Below are 21,388 nucleotides of genomic sequence, written 5' to 3' on the forward strand. Positions count from 1 at the left end.
CTCCAGGCCAATGTGCTTAGAGAATGCACTCTTCTGTCTCAGTGACCTTGTGAAGATAAAGTGAACAAAAAGCTTCAGGCAACATCAGACAGAGGATTTAAGATGCAGTTTTAATTTTAGCCAGATTGTTTTGTATTTTTGATAGCAGGGTTATCTGGGGATGCAATGTGCATACAGTGGAACAAAATTTAGTTGTCACCCCCAACTCTGATACTCCACCTGATGGAAAATTCAGTTCCACGCTTCCAGGGGGAAGCAAAAATCATGGGTTTGGCTATGCAAGGAAGAACAAATTATAGTATCACTGGGATGGAGTGGGCCTAGATGAATCCAGTGCATCCTAATTTTACTCCAGAATGCAATCACTGGGCTACCTTTGTGGATGAGCAACATACAAGACCTATACTCCAACACAATACACTCTAATATGCTGGTTCCTTCTACTCACATTATGTCCTTGCTCTGTATCTCCAGACTGACAGCTATTTACTATGAACAAACAGTTTAATCACCCCGTACCTCAGTTTCCTCATCTATAAAATGCAAACATCCTACCTAAAAAGAGCGCAAGGATTCACTAACTGATATGTGTTTTTTCAGTGAACACATTTGCTGGTAATTTTAATCATAGCAAATACATACAAACTTTAAGAGGTGGCTGCACACAATAAAACATATGCATTAATCATGATGTCTATTGCAACTTATTAGCACATTAATTCTATGCAATGCAAATGCAATCTAATCAGCAATCTGGGGATTACAAATACTGTATAAATCCCAAATGAGGGTCTAGATCTTCAAGCCTGTAGTAAAATGTCAAATCATGAACTAAAATGGTAATAAACCCAACCTGGATGGATTGGGAATAACCCCTCCACATGCATACTACCACATGTAAGAAACACGAGCTGGGAAAATGAGACCTCCATATTCATCCTGCACCTCCCTAGCATCGCCACTTTATTAGACAATCATTGACAAACACTTATGCTGATCAAGAATCTTCTATCCAAAGTTCTCAAACTGCTTTACAAATTGTCTCTGATGTGCGTGGACAGTGCATGTTATTTACCCCTGTCCTCACATACTCTATCTTCCATAACTTCTATTTGGTAAGCTATCCTGAGGCCACATTGCCTCTCCAAGTCTGCAGGAGAGACATCCATCCCCTCTCTTGGCAGGTCTCTTGACCCACTCTTCAATTTAGATGGCATTTTCTGACTTTTTCTCTCTCGTCTTTTCTTAGGAGACCGTTCTTTCCCACCTTGACTGTATAACTCACCATCGCTTGCAAGCGACAGTTTCTTGAATCACAGATGCTGGAATCAATACAGCGAAGCTTGCAGAGAATGGGAGCGAGGAGGTGGGAAGACAAATGTGAAGACGTTGTAACCTTTTAGTCCTGTGCTGTCAGCTCAGCACATCACGATGCCTGACTGGACTCACATAGCTCGTGCTAACACAGGCAGTGACTGTACAGGGAGCTGTGGTGGCTCAGATCAGCTCTGTGTATCCTCCAAACCAACAGGGAACTAAAGGCAATATCCTACGTGAAATAAAGCAGGACAGGCCTCTCTCACAGCACTGCTCTCTCTTTGCACCGTGTCTCTCCTAATCAGCGTTCTGGACCGAAAACAGAGGCCTTTGCTATACATAGGGCCCAGACTGCAGCATGCACAGTGCACACGTCCTATTGGATTACAGGGCAGAGTGCACTCACATGGTCTGCTTGTCAGAGACCCAGCCATGCCTCTGCAAAATGAGGGAAATGTGGGAGGGCATGAATGAAAGCAACCCAAGCAGCACAGGGCAACCTGAGCCCCGTCAGAAGGCAGGATGGTGGATGCAACCGGAAAGACAGGGGCAGCAGGCAAATATACCTTGGCAGGCATGCTGGAGGGCTAAGCCAGGGCCTCACTCCATAGGGAAAATACATGGGAATCTTCATGGACTTTGATAACATTCAAAAATATGAGAATAGCCTATCACCTAGGAGCTCATTGTATTGACAAGTGGAACAGATGACAGCTAGATCCTAGTCCGGATACTAAACCACAAAGCAGTATGGCAAAGATCAATGCAATGCAGTCTCTCTCATCCAGAAAATGCTTCTATCTGCATTAGCTTCAGAAACTGACAAACTTCCCCCAGTCCCTTTGATCATGGCCCCAAAGAAAAGGTATTTTGGAAAGTCCATACTGAACTTTATGGGGTTTTTTTCTCCCCAGGCAACTCATATTCTGCAGTTCCCAGAAAACCACAACTCAAAAATGTGATCACAGGTGAAGGAGAGATGAGTTAACAGAGAAAGGGAGAGTACAGCAGAACGGGCATCTCTTTCAGAGGGCAGAAGTTTATCACCCAGAACAGGATTTCCATGGGGTTTATCACTCTTTTCGTTGTCTAGAATTAAGGTCATTAAAGAAGATGTTTCCACTCTGAATTAGCAATGAGTTACTGCTTAATTTATAGTGCTTGGCACTCCCGTGTGATTTGGACCCAGAAACCCTGGTGAAAGCATTTCTTCTATGAATTATAGGCTGCCCTAATGGATTCTTTCTCCCACTCCAGACTCAGGTGACTACTTTGTATCTTTTCTTTTACCCTCCCCATTCCCCTCTCCCCAGTTTCTTCTCCTACCAGACCTTTTCCAAGAGCACTGTTTCCTCAGATCATCTGTCAGAGATCACAGCTTTGAAAAGCACCACTGAAATAAGTAGCAGCTCTGTTCCACAATTTTCTCAGGTGTTCTCTCTTGTTAGACAGTTAGTACATATCCAAAACACCTCATACCCAGAGCGTGAGAAGCTATGAATACCATAGTAGTTTTGTGAGGTAGGGAAGGCAGAGAGCCCTTCCAGGAGCACAGGGGTAGCACTGGCCGCCCTCCTGAAGCTCTCAGCCCCACCACCTGCCACAACCAGAGGGCGACTGTCGCGCCAGGCCTGTCTTTACCCACCTCCCCGGGGCCTTCCCGCGGCTCCAGCCAGACGAAGCCGGGGTGTGAGCGCGGGAACGTCCCGCTTCTCTCATTTAGACGTTTTGGCACTAGACTGAGCGGGCTTAGCCAAGGTGGATTGAAGCAACGCAGCGAAAAGGACTAAAGCCAGGTGAATTACCCCCCGGTGCGCCCGGCGGAGCCGAGCGCCAGCCGCCCCCTCAGGCCAGCCCGCCCAGCCGCGCGCGCCCTCGCGCGGAGGAGGCGGGAAGCAGCGCACATGCGCACACGGCGCAGGCAGCCGACGAAGGAAGTTGGGACCGCGCCGGCGGTAGGGGCTCCTCCGTCCCCGCCCCCGCACGACGGCGATTGGCTGCAGTGCGCGGAGTCCCGTGGCCCATTGGCTAGGCGCAACGTCCGTCCGGATAGGGCGCTGTCGCCGCCATGGTTCGCTTCAAGAACAGGTAAGGGAGGAGGCGCGGGTGCGGGTCAATCGGCGCTCCCGCCCCGCTGAGGCCGCGGTCTGCTGCAGGTATGTGCTGTGCGAGGTGGTCTCGGAGGACCCGCGGTGCCGGCAGTGCATCGAGGACCGCGCCGTCGGCCTCGCCGTGAGGGACGCCATCGGGCGGGTGCACGGGGACTACGGCCTGGCCTGCTGCTCTATCTCCTTCACAGGTGCCGGCGGGACGCGCCGCCCCCGGGCCCGCGGGGCGGTGAGGGGGCTCCTGCGGGAGGGGCCGGGCTCACCGCTGCGCCTCTGCCCCCGCAGTGAAGTACGTGAACGCCTACACCGGGACGGTGCTGCTGCGCTGCCGCAAGGACTTCTACAGGCTGCTCTGCTCCGCGCTCCCCTTCGTGAGGCAGCTGGAGAGCCGGGGCCAGCGCTACCCCTGCGCCCTGCACACCCTGCACGTCGGAGGTCAGCCGCCCCCGAGGGTCTCCGGTGCCTGGCGGGAGTCGGCAGAGCCCCATCGCACCTCCCAGGCTCGAGAAGCCCCTCTTGCTGCTGTGGGTGCCATGGGCACAGCTTGTGTGTGCACAGCATCTGGCTGATCTAAGCAAGAAACAGGCAGCAGCGGTTCTTGGTTGAAATCCTCATTAATTCTGCTTGAATCGTTACATTTAACACAAAACCAGAACAGCAAGTACCCCATCACTTCATTTTCTTTTAAAAAATGTATATTCAAAGTATAGTATTGTCTATATCCTGAAAATTAACCACTTGGGGCAAATAACAGGCAGTACACGTTAGAAATTATTATTCCACCACTTAACAGTAGGGAAAGGAAGTCTACAGCCCCTTTTCAGCACTTGCATTGATAAAGTTGTTACCTGGGGCATTTGTCACTTGATACAGTGATCTTCAGAAAATATACTAGTAGCTCTTAAACACCTGGTTTTGTAGATAGTTACATATTGTTCTTGTGACTCCTACAGGTACCATAAGAACATGTCAGAAATTTCTGATTCAGTATAATAGAAGACAGCTGCTGATGTTGTTGCAGAACTGTACAAATGAAGGTGAGTTCCTCCAGCTGCTTTCCTAAAATGCAGCCTCAGTTCCCAGGGGTTTTGTAAGATATGCTGGGCTACTTCTCAATTCTTGAACTGATAAATGTTCCTTTCTTTGGAAGTTGAGGCTATTCCGGCATATGTGATCAAGAAATGACCCTCTGTTGCTCACTCTATTGCAGAGGAAAGACGGTGTATACAGAAGTCCTTGTTGAGCTGTTCCCTTACAGAAGAGCAGTCTCAAAGTGGAGATGAGGAAGATGATGGCACAGAGACAGACTAAACGTTATCTTTAATGTTCACCTCTGTCCTGTACTTGTGAAATCAAGATGTTGCCAGTTACCTTCAGTGTTAAGCAAAGCAGGGGACAGAAAAAGCACCCATTCAAATTTACACTTCATTCCCCCATTCCAAGTGTTCTAAAATAAATTTTTTTTAAAAAAAAGTTTTTACTTAAGTAGCTTACTTGCCTGGTTTACTCCAGGAGTCAAAACCACCTGCACTCCTAAGGAGTGTAGCAGCTCAATGTCGTCTTCATGCTGAGGTACAAGTGAGCTTTAGGCAGTGGGCATAGACAAGGAATGTCATTTACTCTCCTTCAGTACAGAAAAAGCATTAACATATTGCTGGTTTTTACCTTATCTCCAAGTGTACCTGTCGTCCATAGGGCTATCCATTGCTTTGAGTCACAAAAGCACCAGTTGTGTGCATCGGAGCAGAGATTACAGGGAATGCAAGGTAGAGCTGTAAGGCTCAACTCCATCAGACCCGTTATAAAACTCATAGGTACAAGTACTGCTTAGATATTTATTGAGTTTACACCAATCAGTTACAGGAAAGTAGCGCTGCTGGTATTATCTCTTGAATCCATAGGAAAACAAGATACAACTTGAAGATGCTGTCCTGTGGAGACTGCCCCTGCAGATGGGACAGCCTTCCTTGCCAGCATCACTTCCCTTGTTCTAGTGCCTGTGAGATGTGGAGGTGAGTTACACCAGCTCCAGCTATTCTGTCTCTCTTTCCAATGCAAAGTTGACTATAAATGTGTAGAGATAATAGAACACAACAGATACTGGTTAGACACTAAGTAGTTACTCTCCTGTTCCATGGCTTAAAACGACTATTACAAACAGGAAAAAATAGTACTGTGAACACAGTTAACTGCATACTTGAAACTTTCTTAATTGCTTTCTCTGCCCTCACCAATACTTTTCCCGATGTACATGTAAAGCATTAACAGCAAGATGTGTTAACACTTTCAGGCACCTTGTCTTAGTTTCTTTGCAGTCTCTTGACAAGCTGTACTGTCTTCCCATCAAATGTAGTTAATTGCGACCAAGCGTGAAGTCAGGCTGCTTTCAAAGAACGCTTTGCAGATGCTTCCTCTATCCTCCTGTAGCAGTTGGAAGTATCCTTACCTCTGCCCTCTCCCCCTTCTTCCTGGTTTACAGCCACATACAGAGTTTTGTGAAGTACACTCCTTGGTACTAGCTTCCCATGTGCACATGCTTCACTGCCTCGAGGAAGCAGTGGTATAACGTGGAACCTACTCCTTTGAAATCAAGCATCACTGTATTGACATAAACTTTTTAAACAGGGATGCAACTAATGACTTTAGCAGTGGTGGTAGAGTATCTGACTCCAGGAGTCTCAAACATACTGTGACTGATCTGACCAAGGAAGCATCTCAGAGGGACAGAGCACATAGACTTAAAAGCCAGTGCAAGTGCATGCAGACCACCGGTGCAAGTGAGGCCAAAACCAACAGAGGACACTGTCGGTCTCGCACTGTAAGTTTGGTGGTACTTTATACCAGCTCCCTGGAATGAATTCTGTCAGTAGGAAGGTTAAGATTTGAATTTGTGCAGCTAAGCGTTCTTGTGCTCCACGCTGATATGACAGTACAGTTACAGGTCAGGAAGTGTGCAGTATGTACTGTAAGTGTGTGTGCATATGATTTATTGCAACTGTTGGCCTTGACTGGAACATCACACCTATAGGTCATTTTATTCAACAAAATCCACACCACTTAACTCATTGATTAGCTCAAATCAAACCACAAGCAGTGCAGAATGTGACCACCCACAGGAAGGGCAGGGAGGGGTCCAGAAGAGACATGTTTATAGCCCGAGGTGCTTAGTGCAGATCAACTTGCATCCCAGGACCAAGCAGATACAGGCCTTTATCCCAGTACAGGAGACCCCAGTGCTTGCTGGGGGATAAAAGCTATCTACTGACTCCAGCTATCAGTTGTTCCTCCAATTCAAGACCAGCCAGTATCAAATACTATTCAGGTAGTTGTAGCCAAGAGCCCTAGGGTGGAGTGTTTATTCTATATGATCAGGTTACAAAGAATGTGTAGCCCATGGTTGGCAAAAAAAAAAAAACACAACCAAAAAAAAATTAGCAGCCTCACTCACACCCACATTAAAACAGAATTGAACAACTGAGGGAAGCCAGGAGGTTCCTTCTACCACTAGTGCCAGTACACATCTTGAAATACACAAATTCTTCAAGAGTCACTTCAAAACCAAGTAGCCAAGTTCTGCTTTACACTCACTTCAGCTTTAAATCTTTCCAAGCCAGGAGAACAGGAAGAATTCTTGCTCTTTAGAAAAAGAACAGATAGAGCAGCCAACACCCTAAAGTCAGTAAGCTCTTTTGCCCATTTCCAATGCAGCAGAAACCAGTTTCTCAAGAGAGCAGTTTGACAGCTTTACTGAAACAGCACAGTCAGATGGACTTCTGCCCACAAATACTTCTAGGGAAACAAAGGCTCTCTGCCTCTTCACTTAGGTAATATTGCAGTATTCTGGCAGTGCCACACAGCTGTAAAGACTTTCATTCTGCTTATTAGGCCAGAAGAACTTGACTTGGCACTGACCAGAAGCTTTGGCTGATTTGCCTCTGGGTTGTTTCTTTCAAAACTTTGTTTCAGTATAAACTGATTAAGCAGTTGGAATCAAAAGATCTTACTTCAGCATACACTGTCATGCCTTCCTCCTGAACCCCCTAGAAGCCCTGGAAACACAAGTTTAGTCTGTTCAAATTTAAGTACTTAAACTATAGCAGCAAAACAAAGCAAAACAAAAAGAAAACCAGGAGAGAAAACTTCTCTTGAATAGCAGAATCACTTTGTGTGAACAACAGAGGTGCTGAACAATAGCTTCTGCTTCTGTTTCTTTCTTTTCTTGCCTCCCTTTTCCTCTGTGAAGAATTAAAATGATACTGTCATTCTTCTCATGGAACAGGAACATCACACAGAAACAATAAATGGTCTTCCCTAGCCTAAATGACTTCTACAGGTCCTTCTTACCAACTCACTGAGCACCAGGCAGTTTAACTTCAACTAGAAAATTACTGGAGACAAACAAAGGGACACTCCATCACACCTAAAGCACACCTACAAACATGCCTAACTGATTCTAAAGTTGCTCTTGCAACAGCAGATCCTAGAACTGCAGGCGTGCAGCAGTCTGCCTTTCATACAAGTATCCCTTTCATCCAGGTCAAAAACCCACTATAACTGGAGCTGGTACTCAATTTCACTGAAACTCCCAGTCCCTCCCATGCAACTCTTTCCATCATTCAGTGCCATCTCCAAACAGAAGCCAAAGCTGAAAGTCAGAACTGAGCATTATAAATGAGTTTTATCAGCCAGCACCAGGCTTGGAGGTTTAAGTTCATCTCAATTTGTTTCAGATTCCCTCATTTGAAGTTTCAGCTACCAGTTACCTTGATATTTTGGTCAAACTTAATTGGTAGTTCAGCAGCTCAGGTATTTTTAGTTCAAAAGTGGACAACCTGAACTTCCTTGAGATAAAGCTTAAATTAAGTTCCAGTAGAGATGGGGCAAACATGATTGTGGAAAGCCATCTTTGTCCTAACAGAATTCTTTGCTAGTTGGAGATCTTCTCAGCTCCCACTAAAAGAGCTGCTTTAAGCTAACAGAAGCCCTAGTCAAGCTGTTCAGAAACCACAACCTGACAATTTTCAGAACTATTCTGCAGCCAATTTTTGGTCCCCAAAATCGTTGCTCTCACTTCTTTGAGAGGAAGAAGGGGAAATACTCAATTTTTTTTCACTTCAGAAACTTTTCATGCCTTCCCCCTCTGCCTTTTACCTGATAAATGATCAGCTGTGGACGGTTTGTCCAGTTTCAGGAGGGCTGCCTCAATAGCTTGACTGAAGGAATTCTGGAAGCTGGGCACAGGTATGCGGTCAGAGCTGTCACTTTCTCCATCGCTATCCACTGGCACAGGGAGAGCCAGAGTGTTCTCATCTGAAAGAAGGAAAGGGCCTTGAGAGGCAGGTTGTATACAACTTTTACAGTGCAAATGCCCCTCCACACTCCAGATGTTTCTTGTGAAGTTACAAGTTTTCTTGTATGGTAAAGAACCTGAAGTAGTAATGCCAAATTTTCTTACCTCTTGTCTTTGGAGCAGGTTTGGGCCATGTTTCTGGTTTTGCCTTTCCAACTCTCAACATCTATCAAAAAAGTTGTAAGAGACAATTAAATCCCATGTACTAGACCAATCCTGCATATCCCCCCCAAGGGGCAAGAAAATCTAGGAACCTCTTCAAGCACTCAAACCCTATGCTGTCTCCATAAAATTTATCCCATGTTGGTTTTGTGGGGGAAGCAGTTTTGTTCTCAGACCAATCCCTAACCAAGACACAAGCAATTCCAACAAGATTTAGACTGTTACATGGCTTACCTGGGCAAAGGAAGGGAAGGGAGACTCTTCTTCTAAACTCCCACAGAGCAATGGGCTGACCTGGCTGGCAGCAGGTGACAGTGGAGTTGGAATAGAGTCTACAGAGAAAGCAGCAGATAATTAAAGCCTTTGGCAAAGGCACTCATTATGCTGCTTATCAGGATGAAACAGAAATGAACTTTTATTATCTTACGTAATTAACCATTTTTATCTCATCAGTTCCATCTATCAGTCACACAGTGGGAATTCAAATTTCCTCAGTCGTTTTATTTAAGGGTAATTTAAGTTTGGTTGTTGGGTTTTTTGTTGTTTTGGGGGGTTTGTTTACTTATTCTGGGGTGTTTTGTAGGTTTTTTGTTTTGGTGGGGTTTTTTTTGGTTTTTCTTTGGTTTTTTGGTGGTTTTGGTCCTGTCCCGTCCTTCCTCCCCCCAAAAAAATATTTAGGAACAGTTTCTATTTAATATTTTTTATGAACTGCAAGACAAAACATTTGGTAAAACATCACTGGACAACAACCTGAGTGCTCATCAACTGTGTTTTACTATAACATAGTGGGGAAGGGTAGAAAAAAATGCCAATAGTGTTTTCCTGGCATACATTCCCTTTGGGGGGATTTTTTTCCTTCCTTTTCTTCTGCCACAGCAAAAAATTTAAAACATGAGGTAACTACAATGTAGATCTCACTGTCACTGAAGTAGAGGTAGTAAAAAGCAGACAAAGGACCAGAATGTTTCTTAGCCGCGTCAGCCTTTTGTGTATGATCTCACAAGCAATCTAGGATCAGTATTAAGAAAGTTTATCGTGATGACCCGAGCTGTAGATCCCAGAACGATCAAGAGCTAGGTGCAATGTGTTTTTCCAGATGCTCACCTGTCTGAAACACAGGGCTTCTGCCAAGAGGAGACAGACAGAAGCTCTGATGATCAATGCTGGTAGTTTCTCCAGGGCAAGAGGTAAAAGCAGGGAACTGCTGCAGATTCTCTAAAGCAATATGGACCTCTGGATCTAGAAAGAGGTTTTAAATTAAAGCACTATTCAACGTGGGGGAGGACTGGCAATATGCAATTTGTTTCAGGAGTCTAGGAGGTGCCAACTCAATTTGCTTTCCACCCTCTATTTTAGAGACCAGTACAAGCCCTGCTGCTGGATGGAAGCAGTTCCTAGGCGTATTTTTTTTCCTTCTTCACTTTTCACTCCATATCGTGATTACTATAAAAACAGAAACTAAGAATCCTGAGAGCTATATAAACCATGGAGATATCTGCGCCCTCGAATGCCCTCTGTCTCTCCCATGATGTGCAAGTATGCAGCAATTGCATAACGACACTTAACATCCTGACTGAAACAGCTTATATTTTTCACTCTACAGACGCTGTTTCTAATACCTTGTAATCTTATTCTAAGTAATGCTACAAACTAAAGGCCTTAGACTTCACCCTATAGCTCAAGAAATCAGCTCAGCAACTAAAGATGACTGGAAATCCAACAGCTATGCTCAATCCTGACTTACATTTGCCCTGTTTCTTGTTTTCTTCTATCTCAATTCTGCGTTCACGTCGTCGTTCATCACGAGCTTTCTTCTGCCGTAGACGCCGCCTCTTTTCAAGGTCATCTAGGAGCAATGCACAGCATTGGATTATCAAAAAATACCAATAATTTGGCAATGTTTTCTCCACCTTTGAGAACAATGTATTCAGTTGTAATACATCAGTCACAAAATACACTTACAAACAACATACGCTCTTCCAAGATGTCAGGCTTTTTTATCCTTTGTATAACTGTTGTCTATAAAACAGTGAATTGGGGTCGTTCTGTCTGGTAGTCATTAGACAATTGGTGCAAGAGGAGTAAAGCTGCTACGTATGGTCCTTTTTCTGCCATAAGGATAAGAACGACTTCCCCCTCGCCCTCATGGATACACAACAGAGCTTACTAGAAAGGTAGCACCAACCTGAAAACAAGTCTAAAGTCTCCTTAGAGATGACAGGTGGCTTCAAAGCCAGTTCACAAATGCTGAACTCACAGGTGAGGGGCAAGTGACAGAGGTAGCGATGACGCTGTCTTATATCCTGATAAAAAAAAGAGCAGATATATCTTCACAACAAGGTTTAGAGGCTGCCATAGTGATGAATAGCTTATGGAGATAGAATGCCCACCATTCAGCAAATCAAATGGAAAAAGACAGCAGCAGTGACACAATAATCACTTTATGAACTACAAACACGTGAAGGGTGCCTTGGGTCAGAACCAAATGCTCCAAGACCTCCACCAGCTACATCATAATCAGATTTGGTGCAGTTATTCCATCTTGCTTACTGATTTTCTTGCTATACCTCCCTTTTCACATCCCTGGAATAAAATTCTACAGTACCAGTCTTCCGACACAATTATTCTTGCACTGGACTAAATTTGCCTTTTACACTTAAATTTTCTAGACTGAAACAAGCCAAGTTTTGTTTTTCCTTGCAGAGCCAAAAAACTTGTAGACAATTCCCTACTACCTCTACATCCATTCTTACTTGAGCATATCCTTTCTTAAAATGAATTAAGAATTAACGTATAGTTTTTACTGCACATGCCAATACTTACAGTTGTCTTCATCTGACATAAGAGAATTCAAGACCCATCCCCTCTTCCAGAACTTCAGTGCCTTAAGCACTTCCACTCCCTCTATCTCAAACACTGAAGCTTTTTTCCATTCTCTATTTTCGTAACATCCCACCTCTATCCTTGACACTCAGAAACAACTGTTTGTTCAGGACAGAGGCAGAACACTTCTTCAGGCTAAGAAAGATGATAATCTGTCTAGTTCAGGCTACTGTCTTACAGGAGAAATTAATTTACTTTTTTTTTAAGACAGCTTTAACAACAAACCAATCTTAAGCTTGCAATTCTCTTACTCCTAGAACTTCCTACCTTCCAGAAAAAAAACCCTAGACTGCAGCCTTCTCATCAAAAGCAATATAAGATACTGCACCTTACACAGATGCCCTTCACAGATTAGCATGCCTACCCATTCATAGATATTATTTATTACTGAAGAGAAACAAGTCTCATCTGTCAGCTACAATGATCAATCTGCTAAAACAAGGGCCCTTAATTAAAAAGAAGATAAAATAACTACCTCTGTCATTGAGTAACCAGTTATCTCCACTACAGCTGCAGTTATCTTCTCTGGACTCTTCTCCAAGCTGCCGTACTCACGAACAAGACATCGAACATTCACAGGGTGAAGATACATACACTGTCCATCCTCCGCTATAAGATAAGATATCATCAATTCTTCTTTGCCTGTTAATTTTTAATACCCTTCTCCCCACCTCAGTACATTCTCCAGTAAGAAAATTAAATCTCCTTTCTGAGATTCTGTGGGACTTTCATCTCACAGGGGTTAGCTGCATCTAATGAAGTGACAAACATCTTGCACAAGAAGGATCCCAAAGGAGGCATCTCTGCCCCCATAATTCCAGGATTTCATTGCACTGACCTTGATAGAAATAGTAAAAAGGAGAGTTGCTAAGATGTCCACTGCTAATTGCATTTTTAGATTCTTGGCAGCTTGTTTCAGCTGGTTTTGGTTCTTCTGTAGTGTTCACATCTGGTTCCCCTACAGTGTCCACCTCAGGTACTTCCTCTTCATCCAGCACTGCCTCTTCTGCTTCCACAGGAGGTGAAAAGGAACTCGACAGATCAGAGCAAGGCTCCACAAGCTCCTCATCAAATGCAGAGAGATACTCCACACCACACTATCACAGCAGAGAGCATACAGTTACTACCACATCACCTCCTTCAAATGGTAGTCATCTCTGTAAAAATCTTTGGCACCAGTTCAACCATACATTGCAGTGTAAAGTGGCAGAATTAAGTATTAACAAGATTTGCCAGAGCACAGTTGTCACCCACCTTTTTCTCTTGGGAAATCGCAGGCTCCACAGCCTTGGAGCTTTCTAGAACCAATTCTTCCACAGCTGCACTGATTCCAGCAATGCCATTGTTTTTATCCTGGTCAGCAGAGAGTGCTGTTTCTCGCTCCTACAAGTCATCCAAAGATAATACGTTTCAATTTGCTATTTAAGCCAGGAGACTATCACCACAGTTATTTTTAGCTTTGTTCTATACTTCAGGTTTTCATATATCTCTAATTCATCTGTGACAAAGAGTGATTCTTGAAGAGAGGTCCTCTCCTTCCTATTACTGGAAAGCACACCCATTGTAGGATGCCTAAAGGCTCTGAGAAGGATTATTCTACAGGTTTGCTCATGTCTGCCTGATACAAGTTATCCCAAAACTTGCTGGACCCGACAGGGAAACACATCTTCCTCTGAAAGCAAACTCTGTTATGTTTATGGAAAGAATACCATTCAGTAAAAAGCATTCTATTCTATTCTGTTATCCTGAATATCACACCAGATACCTCATGTCCACCAGGCTACGGTCTCGTCCAAGATTTTTAACACTATTCTAGTGGCAAACATCACCCCTTGGCCAGTACATACATCATGGAGACCAGAATAATCACACACAACCACTTATGCAGCAGAACATAGATGCTTAGCACTCAGCATACTCTTAAAAATAAAGTTACTAAAAGCCTCCAAAGAGGTTCTCACCTTCAGTTCCTGGATAGCCGCCTCAATAAAGCAAGCCTCTGGGGTGTGTTTTTCTTCCTCATACTGTTTTAGTAATGCTGCTTTCTCCTCCAGAATCACCAGCTGCAAGACCTGCTCCCTGGATGCCAGAAGCAGCTTTGAATACTGACTGTGCTGGTCATCTGAACAGGAGGAGCACCAAATCATTAATATCCACATGCAGAGGCACCAGTGTGGACTGTTGTTTCTTCTGAAGTTTTGTTACTGCTCAATTTTCTAAGTTAATCCACCCCAGGGCAGACAATACTTAGCAAGAATTTGATACAGACTCTGGGTATTACCAGTGTATCACCAATGACACAAGCTGGTACCACATACCTGCTCCGCTACACACATGTACCTGTACCCCACACAGCAGTTTATCTGCCACTTTCAACCTGTCACTTTACCACCCACAGTTGCTACATACTAAAAATATATATTATTTTTTTTAAAAAAAAATCAAGCCTAAATTTCTATGCTGTGGAAGCATCACCTTTGAGAAGCCTTGAGTGGTGAAAACTTCCTGAAACAACGCAGTCTGCAGCTTCTTCTTCTCTACATACTAAAAAATACTGCAACTGGAAAGTTCTGCAAAAGCGACCTCTGTTTTGGCTCAGACTAGTCCATAAGCCCGTATGTATTAAAAATCTATACAAAACATTATTATTGGATTTTTACAAGAAGCACAACAGAAACAGTAAGCTGAAGCATTGCAAGTTTAGCAAAAGGTGGTAGTCTCTGTTACTAGAGACCTTATCTTAACTATGAACAGCAACTACAGCATCACATACTAGTACAGTACCTGTATTTCCTGCTCCCCAAGGGTCCAACCATGTCTACAGAACACCAAGTTAATGCAGAATACCCTGGGTTTAGAATGATCTCAAATTGTATATTTGTTTTATGAAAGGATTTAAAGTCCTTTTCTTTCAAATACTGAGAAACATGTAAGCACACACCCTGCATGCTGGATACCCATCATGCCTTAGGAGACTTTTTTACAGAGAGCTTAAATGCACGCAGCATTTCACAAATGCAACTGCAAAATGAAGTGAGCCAAGACAGCCTACTAAACAGCAATGTTAAGTAAAATTATTTCTCGAGTCACAAAATTTTTTGTGATACTAACAGATAAGATGATGATGGGTTAGTCACATTACTTGACTGGAGAAAACTGAAGAAGTGAGGCAACAGATGTTTGGAATAGGTTTGCAGTAATTTTGATTATTTTCAGATATCATTCACAGATTTTAGCTGATAAGCGAAGATGATTAAAACCTTGTTGAAGATTACATCCCTGAAATAGTTTAGACACAGAGACAGTTATTTTTGCTAAGTTGTATAATGAGGAGCCAGGAGGAAAAAAAAGTTATGGACACCAAGAGGCCAACAAAAGCAGCAAGAGTCACACCAATGGCCGTTATGATACAAAACACACATCAAACTAATGCTAACGACTGAGAAGGCAGGAGTCTGCAGTGCAGTAACATGAAGGGAAACAGCATGCAAGTTAAAGCCTTAGAAAAAACAAAGTGTGGGTAGAAAGCCTATTATTAATCTCTGGTCATTTTCAGCTGCTAAACTCCATGTTTTGTAGTTTGGTTTATTTTAAGATGACAGCATGGCATTGCCATGGTAAACCCCCTCTACACCAGTCCTAGTCGTGGTTAGGAGCAGGATGCCAACCACCAGTACCCAAATACACTCACCTCTGATGTAAACAGGCTGCACCACATTCATCCACTGAGATTTGGGCAGCGCTATCAGAACACCTTTCTCTCTTCTCATAAGTTGCATCGTAATGGTATCACCAATTGCATACTGACGTGTTTCCATTGCAACAACACTGTAATGTAACAAGGTTAGTAGCGTAAAAAAAAATAATTTCAAAAAGATATATAATTTAATAAATATCAAGTCTCACCTCTTGAGATCCTTCTTGTGAACAGAGCCATAACAAATGGGACATTTACTCCAGGTCTTTTCACTCAAGGAGAGATAGTGAAGGATACACGCCCAACAAAAGATATGCCCACAGCGGGTGATCTTTGCTGCGGTTGGTGGGTACAGACATATTGGGCAAGAGGGTACTTCATGGCTACAAATTCGCTGAAATGGCACATGAGAAGAACAGCACAGGTTTTAGACCTGGAAATCAGTTCCTATGCTACAGAAGCAGCCACCTGTAAGATCTACTCTAACATATTAATCTTCCAGCTGTTAAGGTTCTGCTTATTTACCAAGAAACTAAGTAACACTGTATACTAAGTAACACCTTCAGGCTGCACACGAAATAACCTTCAAAGCCACCCATCTGGTATTTCTACCCTAATGACATTAGAAAAGTGACTCTTCACACGTTTCCCCTCATATATTCATCATCTCTAAGAGTTAGCAGCACCTTCATCATCTGAATTCAGACACTGAGAAGACAGCACATCAGCTCTGTCGCCTCATTTACCCAAGCAGACTTGGGCAGCCCTATTTAACTGCAAGACTGAACTTACCTATTTCCATGAACACGCTAGTTTAGTCAGACACTTTGTTAGTGCGTTGCAGAGACATAACTGCCAACCAAGCACCCAGATTTTTCACCTCTCTTGCAGCGTCAGGTAACAGTAAGCCTACCTCCTCCTCTCCACCTACACCATATACCAAGGCAAGTCTTGGCAGACAATAAGTTTCTACTTGAGGCAACCCAAAGTTCTGACCACAATTCTCAAGAGATTTTCAATTTTGTTGCTAGGCAAGACAGGCCACCTATGCACAGAATAATTCTTCAGAATTCTACACTCTAGTCCTCTTCCATGGACTCATGCCCAAGTGTTCTGTTAATATCTCGATCACAAGGACTCTGTCTACAGAATGTCAGATACTATTTTTGATGAGCTCCCATCTGCGAAAGCAAGAAGAAGCTGCTAATTTTCCTAATAGATTTTAGCACTTCTCTTTTCCTGTCATGAAAGTATTTCATAATATATTCCATGACAGATCTTTCCCAGTATTGTGGGAGTGACAGAAGAGGCCTCAACTCAAAAACAGCTGAGTTTTATGTAACATCACAGAGATAAAGAGGCAGTTAAAGACAGGTTGAGCTTCTTAGTAAGAAGAAGAAAAAAAAAAAATCTAGCCCATCACAACTGACCACTTGCTCCACAAAGTCCCAGTTGACCAAGGTATCTGGATCAGCAAAGTGGACTGTGTAGTCCTGTTCTTCAGAGACAACAAACTGGCAGCTGGGGAAAGGCAAAGAGACAGATGATCCACTCAGTTGCTTCTAAAAATTCTTTGAGAACTATCCTATAGGATTCTCTGAGCTTCTTCTTTGTCCAGCAGAAAACTGCTAGACGCTGTCAGTAACTTTTACCAACAAAACCTGAAAGAGTTCAATTCACAACCAGATTTCCAGAACACAGGTGTGTCTAATTTGACTTAGACACAACACCACATACTAACTACAGAATGAGCCAGGCAGAGTGGTCTTCCAGAAACATGTAAGAAACAGCCAGCTCCATCGGGGATCTATTAAAAAACAGGGAAACCACAAGTAGGAAAAAAAATGGTCACAAAAACTAGAACTACCGGGGCTCCTGCAAATAGGCTTCACTACAATAAGCCACAAAACAATAGGGAAAAATCAGAAGTATCAATGCTGAAAATAGTTATTATCTTTAACATGATCTGATACAGGAAGTCTTGAACACACTTCAAATTCCGGTGAAAGTGACCATTATTTCCAGTCAAAAGTAATTCTGCTGCTGGATTACTATGCTGATCATCCTTTGGGTTATACTACATACTAGGGGTCTGTGAAATAATCAGCAGTTTAACAACTAACAACCATACAAGTAATTGCTTCTAGGACTTATAAATTCAGATTAGCTTTCATCCAGCAACTGCTACACCTACCATCTCAACACACTATTTTTTGTAAAAAACTACTGTCTTCCATAAGGGAACTACCTACGTCTTCCCAAATGGAGTGTCACATTCTAAAAGTGATGCTAAAAAATTAGAGCAGAAGACTAATTTGTTTGTATCTAAAGGACTCACTCCATCAGATACCTTGTAAATAGGTAAAGGCAACAACTTGATCTATTTTTATTCAAGTGTAGTCATTACCACTAAAAACACTACACAGAGGTAAGGTCACCCTGGAAAAGTCAATACAAGTTGTCAAGGTCAAACACAATTCCCTGGCTGATCATCCCTTATAGCTGCCTCTGTAGACGTTTAAGAGCCCTGCTGATCTTCCACTCACTTGGCCTGTAGAAAGAGCTCCTTGTTGAAAGGCTTATGTCCCCACTTGTTCCTTTTCCCCCAGTTGCCATGTCCATTCCCATCAAAATGGCCTGCTTGGCCACGGGGTTCAAAAGTGAAGTTCAGTAAGTGGTTCAGGTTAATCTTCTTGGGACCAGAGAATTGGGCAGGGCTGAACTCTGCCCGCTGAGCCTCTGCTACCTAAGAGACAACAACATTTGTTAGAACTTGCTAGAATTTCCTGCAAAAGCATCAGTACAAGTTGATAGCCAGGCCCCATCAGTAATTATATACAGAACATGAAGCATCCACTCACTCACCTTCTCCCATTCCAGTTCTGCAAATCAAGCAGTGCAGCATTAGAAGTGCATGAGAACTTGGAAGTTAGAACTGAGTGGTCTTACCCCACACTGATCGCAAGGAGGAGCATAAACACAACCTACGTAAGGACAAGTAAAAGCTAGAAAAACCTAGCAGTCAAGGTTAACAACAGAAGAAAGTTGTTCAGATCCTGACGATACTCTTTTAGATGGCCAGTAATACAAGTCTGATTACTATTTGCACAGGTTGTACTTGTTTTGCTTAGTTTTCACACAATGAAGTCCATCCTTAGTAACTTTGCAGACACCAAGATGGGCTGGAGTGCTGAACTGCTTCAGGGTAGGCAGGCTCTACAGAGGGATCTGGACAGGCTGGATCAATGGGCTGAAGCCAACTGTACGAGGTTCAACAAGGAAAAGTGCCAGGTCCCACACTTGAGTCACAACAACCCCATGCAATGCTACAGGCTCAGAGAAGAGCAGCTGGAAAGCCACCTGGATGAAAAGGACCTGGGGCTGCTGGCTGACAGATGGCTGTGTGAGCCAACAGCATGCCCAGGTGGCCAACCACATCCTGGCTTGTATCCAAAAGTGTGGCCAGCAGGACAAGGGAGGTGACCATCCCTCTGTACTTGGCACTGGTGATGCCACACGTCAAATACTGTGTTCAATTTTGGGCCCCTCACTACAAGACACTGAGGTGCTGGAGCGTGTCCAGAGAAGGGCAATGAAGCTGGCCAAGAGTCTGGAGCACAACCCTTATGAGGGGCAGCTGAGGGAACTGGGGTTGTTCAGCCTGGAGAAAAGGAGGCTGGGGGGCACGTTATCACTCTCTACAACCACCTGAAAGGAGGTTGTAATGAGGTGTCGGTCTCTTCTCCCTAGCAACAAGCAACAGGACAAGAGGAAATGGCCTAAAGTTGTGCCAGGGGAGGTCAAGATCGGATATTATGAAAAATTTCTTCACTGAAAGGATTGTTAAGCATTGGAACAGGCTGCCCAGGGAGGTGCTGGAGTCACCATCCCTGGAGGTGTTTAGAAGACAGTAGATGTGGTACCTGGGGACATGGTTTAGTGCTGGACTTGGCACTGCTAGGTTAACAGTTGGGCTTGATGATTTCAAAGGTCTTTCCCAAGCTAAATGATTCTAATCACCTCAGACTTAAAAGCTAGAAATTGTATCACTAGGTATTTTCATGAAGGACCTCTGTTTCATGAGATATGTACACAGCCTATCTAGGTAGCCACTCCTCAGAAGGTATTTTTTATTGCAAGTCTCTCAAGAGCAGAGAGTGCTCCTCTTCTGTTGTTGCCAAGTTGTTCTGCTCGCACTCACTCTGGCATCTCAACGATGCTTCCTCCCTTCCCAGCCCAGCAGCTGAACACTGAAGACCTATCTAGGCAGGTCAGAGTGATCCTCTCGTCCCAAGAAAGAAGGCCTCGGAGGCACGGCATTAAAATTCTCACCTCATCTCGTCTTCCACCATTACAAGAGCTAAAAAGTTTGCCACTTCCGCCGCTACCTCCCCTTTGAGGGGGCATCTTATTAAAAGCTTTGCTTTTCTGTGAATTGGAGCGACGGGACTGACTGGAAAAGTTCTCATTTTTTGAATATGAAGTTTCTTTTTTACGATTGTAACGCTGTTTGGATCCACTCGCATTCTTTCCATCTGAAAGAAGAAGAAACATGAATCAGATCGGCAGCCTCACCGTCGTCCACATTTATTGCACCTCCGCTAGCTTTGCCTCAAGAGACATGCTCACCTCGGCCACTGCCTTGGGCGCTGGTTAAAAGGCTGGTGTTTATCAGGACATTAAAACCCCCAACAACCCAGACCATTTTGTTTCTACCACTGCCCAAAGAACTGGTCAAAGAGTCTGAGAAGGATGTACTTGTTGTGCTTTATCTTGTATTAGAACGGTTGAATTTTCTTTAGCCAGATTGGGAGTTGCCATCACCAGACGTTAGCGTGTTGCCTGGTACAGTAAGTGATAAACACCAACACCACACCTTCATGACCTATTACAGATGTTGGCAATGACTAGTTCATTCTTCCCTTCCATTTTCTGAAAAGACACGATTTATCATATCTTGTTCCCTTATACAAATATACTGCTGCCTGCACTTGCCTTAAGTCCCCCACTTTGCAAGACCCCATTGCCTGTTTTCACTCAGTTCTGCTGCCTGTGCTCAAAAGACCCCAACAGAACTAATCCTGTCTTAAAAATACCCTTTTTTTTTTTTTTCCACAAAGCCAACAAATGCCAATCGATCTTGAAGCAGAACCCAATGCTTTGGCCTTGCAGGGCATGTACCTAATACCTAAGTACTAAGTCCACCAACCTATCCAACAAGAATTGTTTGCCCAAAAGAATGCTGGGCACACGACCAACCCTAACACAGGACACAGTGTTGAAGCACAAAGCACAATACTGCAGGAATAAAACTCGCAAGAGCAGAAAAATCAGTCAGGCTCTTGAGAGGGGTTTCCTGTGTCTGAAGAGCTGCTTTGTTACACTGCTAGAACAAAAAATTAATACTATGAGGGTATTTCTAATAGTCTTAACACAAGATTGCCCCAAGGACACAATGGACTGCTTACCTGTCACTTAACCTAGTGTTTCCACCAGTTGTCCTAGCTTTTATTTGTAGAAGTAGTATATTGATAAGCTTGGACGCAGAACTCTACAGGCCCAGCAAGATGTCTACCCACACCAGCCAGGCCCAAAGTCACTCTGGATACCCAGTAAGCATTACACAAACAGCAACGCCTCATACAATACCTAGATCCATTTTATAAAAGCCTACTGGTTTCCCTTTTCCCACTTTGTAGCGCTCCCCACCCCTTAATATACATCTTATGTGGTAGGCAAACACACCACTGCGATTCAGGATCATGTTTCTCATACGTTACCAGTGCCTCCAGTCTTCCCCTTCCCTGGCACCACTTCCAATCGACTCGAGCATTTAAAACAGCTGGAATGGGATCAATTCACACAAACTCT

At 43.7% G+C, this 21,388-nt stretch overlaps 2 protein-coding genes across 4 annotated transcripts in view; one reads left to right on the plus strand and one right to left on the minus strand.

Moving 5' to 3' along the window:
* The window catches only part of RNF10 (ring finger protein 10), a 202,056-nt gene that overhangs the window by 173,107 nt on the left and 7,561 nt on the right, over nt 1-21,388 (minus strand). For 2 of the 3 annotated variants that reach the window (XM_080391839.1, XM_080391837.1), the window contains 16 exons: nt 19,850-20,052; nt 18,064-18,263; nt 16,948-17,038; nt 15,727-15,911; nt 15,512-15,648; nt 13,782-13,942; nt 13,075-13,203; nt 12,659-12,917; nt 12,296-12,429; nt 11,123-11,240; nt 10,682-10,783; nt 10,042-10,176; nt 9,172-9,269; nt 8,881-8,941; nt 8,577-8,735; nt 5,241-7,660 (listed from right to left, as the gene is read on the minus strand). In XM_080391839.1, coding sequence (XP_080247965.1) covers nt 7,584-7,660; nt 8,577-8,735; nt 8,881-8,941; nt 9,172-9,269; nt 10,042-10,176; nt 10,682-10,783; nt 11,123-11,240; nt 12,296-12,429; nt 12,659-12,917; nt 13,075-13,203; nt 13,782-13,942; nt 15,512-15,648; nt 15,727-15,911; nt 16,948-17,038; nt 18,064-18,263; nt 19,850-20,052 — 2,249 coding nt within the window. In that variant the 3' untranslated portion in view covers nt 5,241-7,583. Of the gene's footprint in view, nt 1-5,240; nt 7,661-8,576; nt 8,736-8,880; nt 8,942-9,171; nt 9,270-10,041; nt 10,177-10,681; nt 10,784-11,122; nt 11,241-12,295; nt 12,430-12,658; nt 12,918-13,074; nt 13,204-13,781; nt 13,943-15,511; nt 15,649-15,726; nt 15,912-16,947; nt 17,039-18,063; nt 18,264-19,849; nt 20,053-21,388 lie in introns of those variants that run through there. The other variant, XM_080391838.1, reaches the window with a different exon arrangement.
* POP5 (POP5 homolog, ribonuclease P/MRP subunit) lies at nt 3,297-4,755 on the plus strand. The gene is made up of 5 exons (XM_080392960.1): nt 3,297-3,405; nt 3,474-3,616; nt 3,711-3,860; nt 4,379-4,462; nt 4,636-4,755. The coding sequence occupies exons 1-5, from the start codon at nt 3,386-3,388 to the stop codon at nt 4,734-4,736; spliced, it is 498 nt and encodes a 165-aa protein (XP_080249086.1). The 5' UTR covers nt 3,297-3,385; the 3' UTR covers nt 4,737-4,755.

Source organism: Falco punctatus (assembly GCF_963210335.1).
Source record: "Falco punctatus genome assembly, chromosome: 1".
In the NCBI taxonomy this organism is placed as follows: domain Eukaryota; kingdom Metazoa; phylum Chordata; class Aves; order Falconiformes; family Falconidae; genus Falco; species Falco punctatus.

Excerpts from the sequence above, each read along its gene's own strand:
- POP5 (XM_080392960.1), top strand. The coding sequence starts at position 3,386 with ATGGTTCGCTTCAAGAACAG. Across the intron at positions 3,617-3,710 it reads CTGCTCTATCTCCTTCACAG|TGAAGTACGTGAACGCCTAC; the intron begins GTGCCGGCGGGA and ends CTGCCCCCGCAG. Across the intron at positions 3,861-4,378 it reads GCACACCCTGCACGTCGGAG|GTACCATAAGAACATGTCAG; the intron begins GTCAGCCGCCCC and ends TGACTCCTACAG.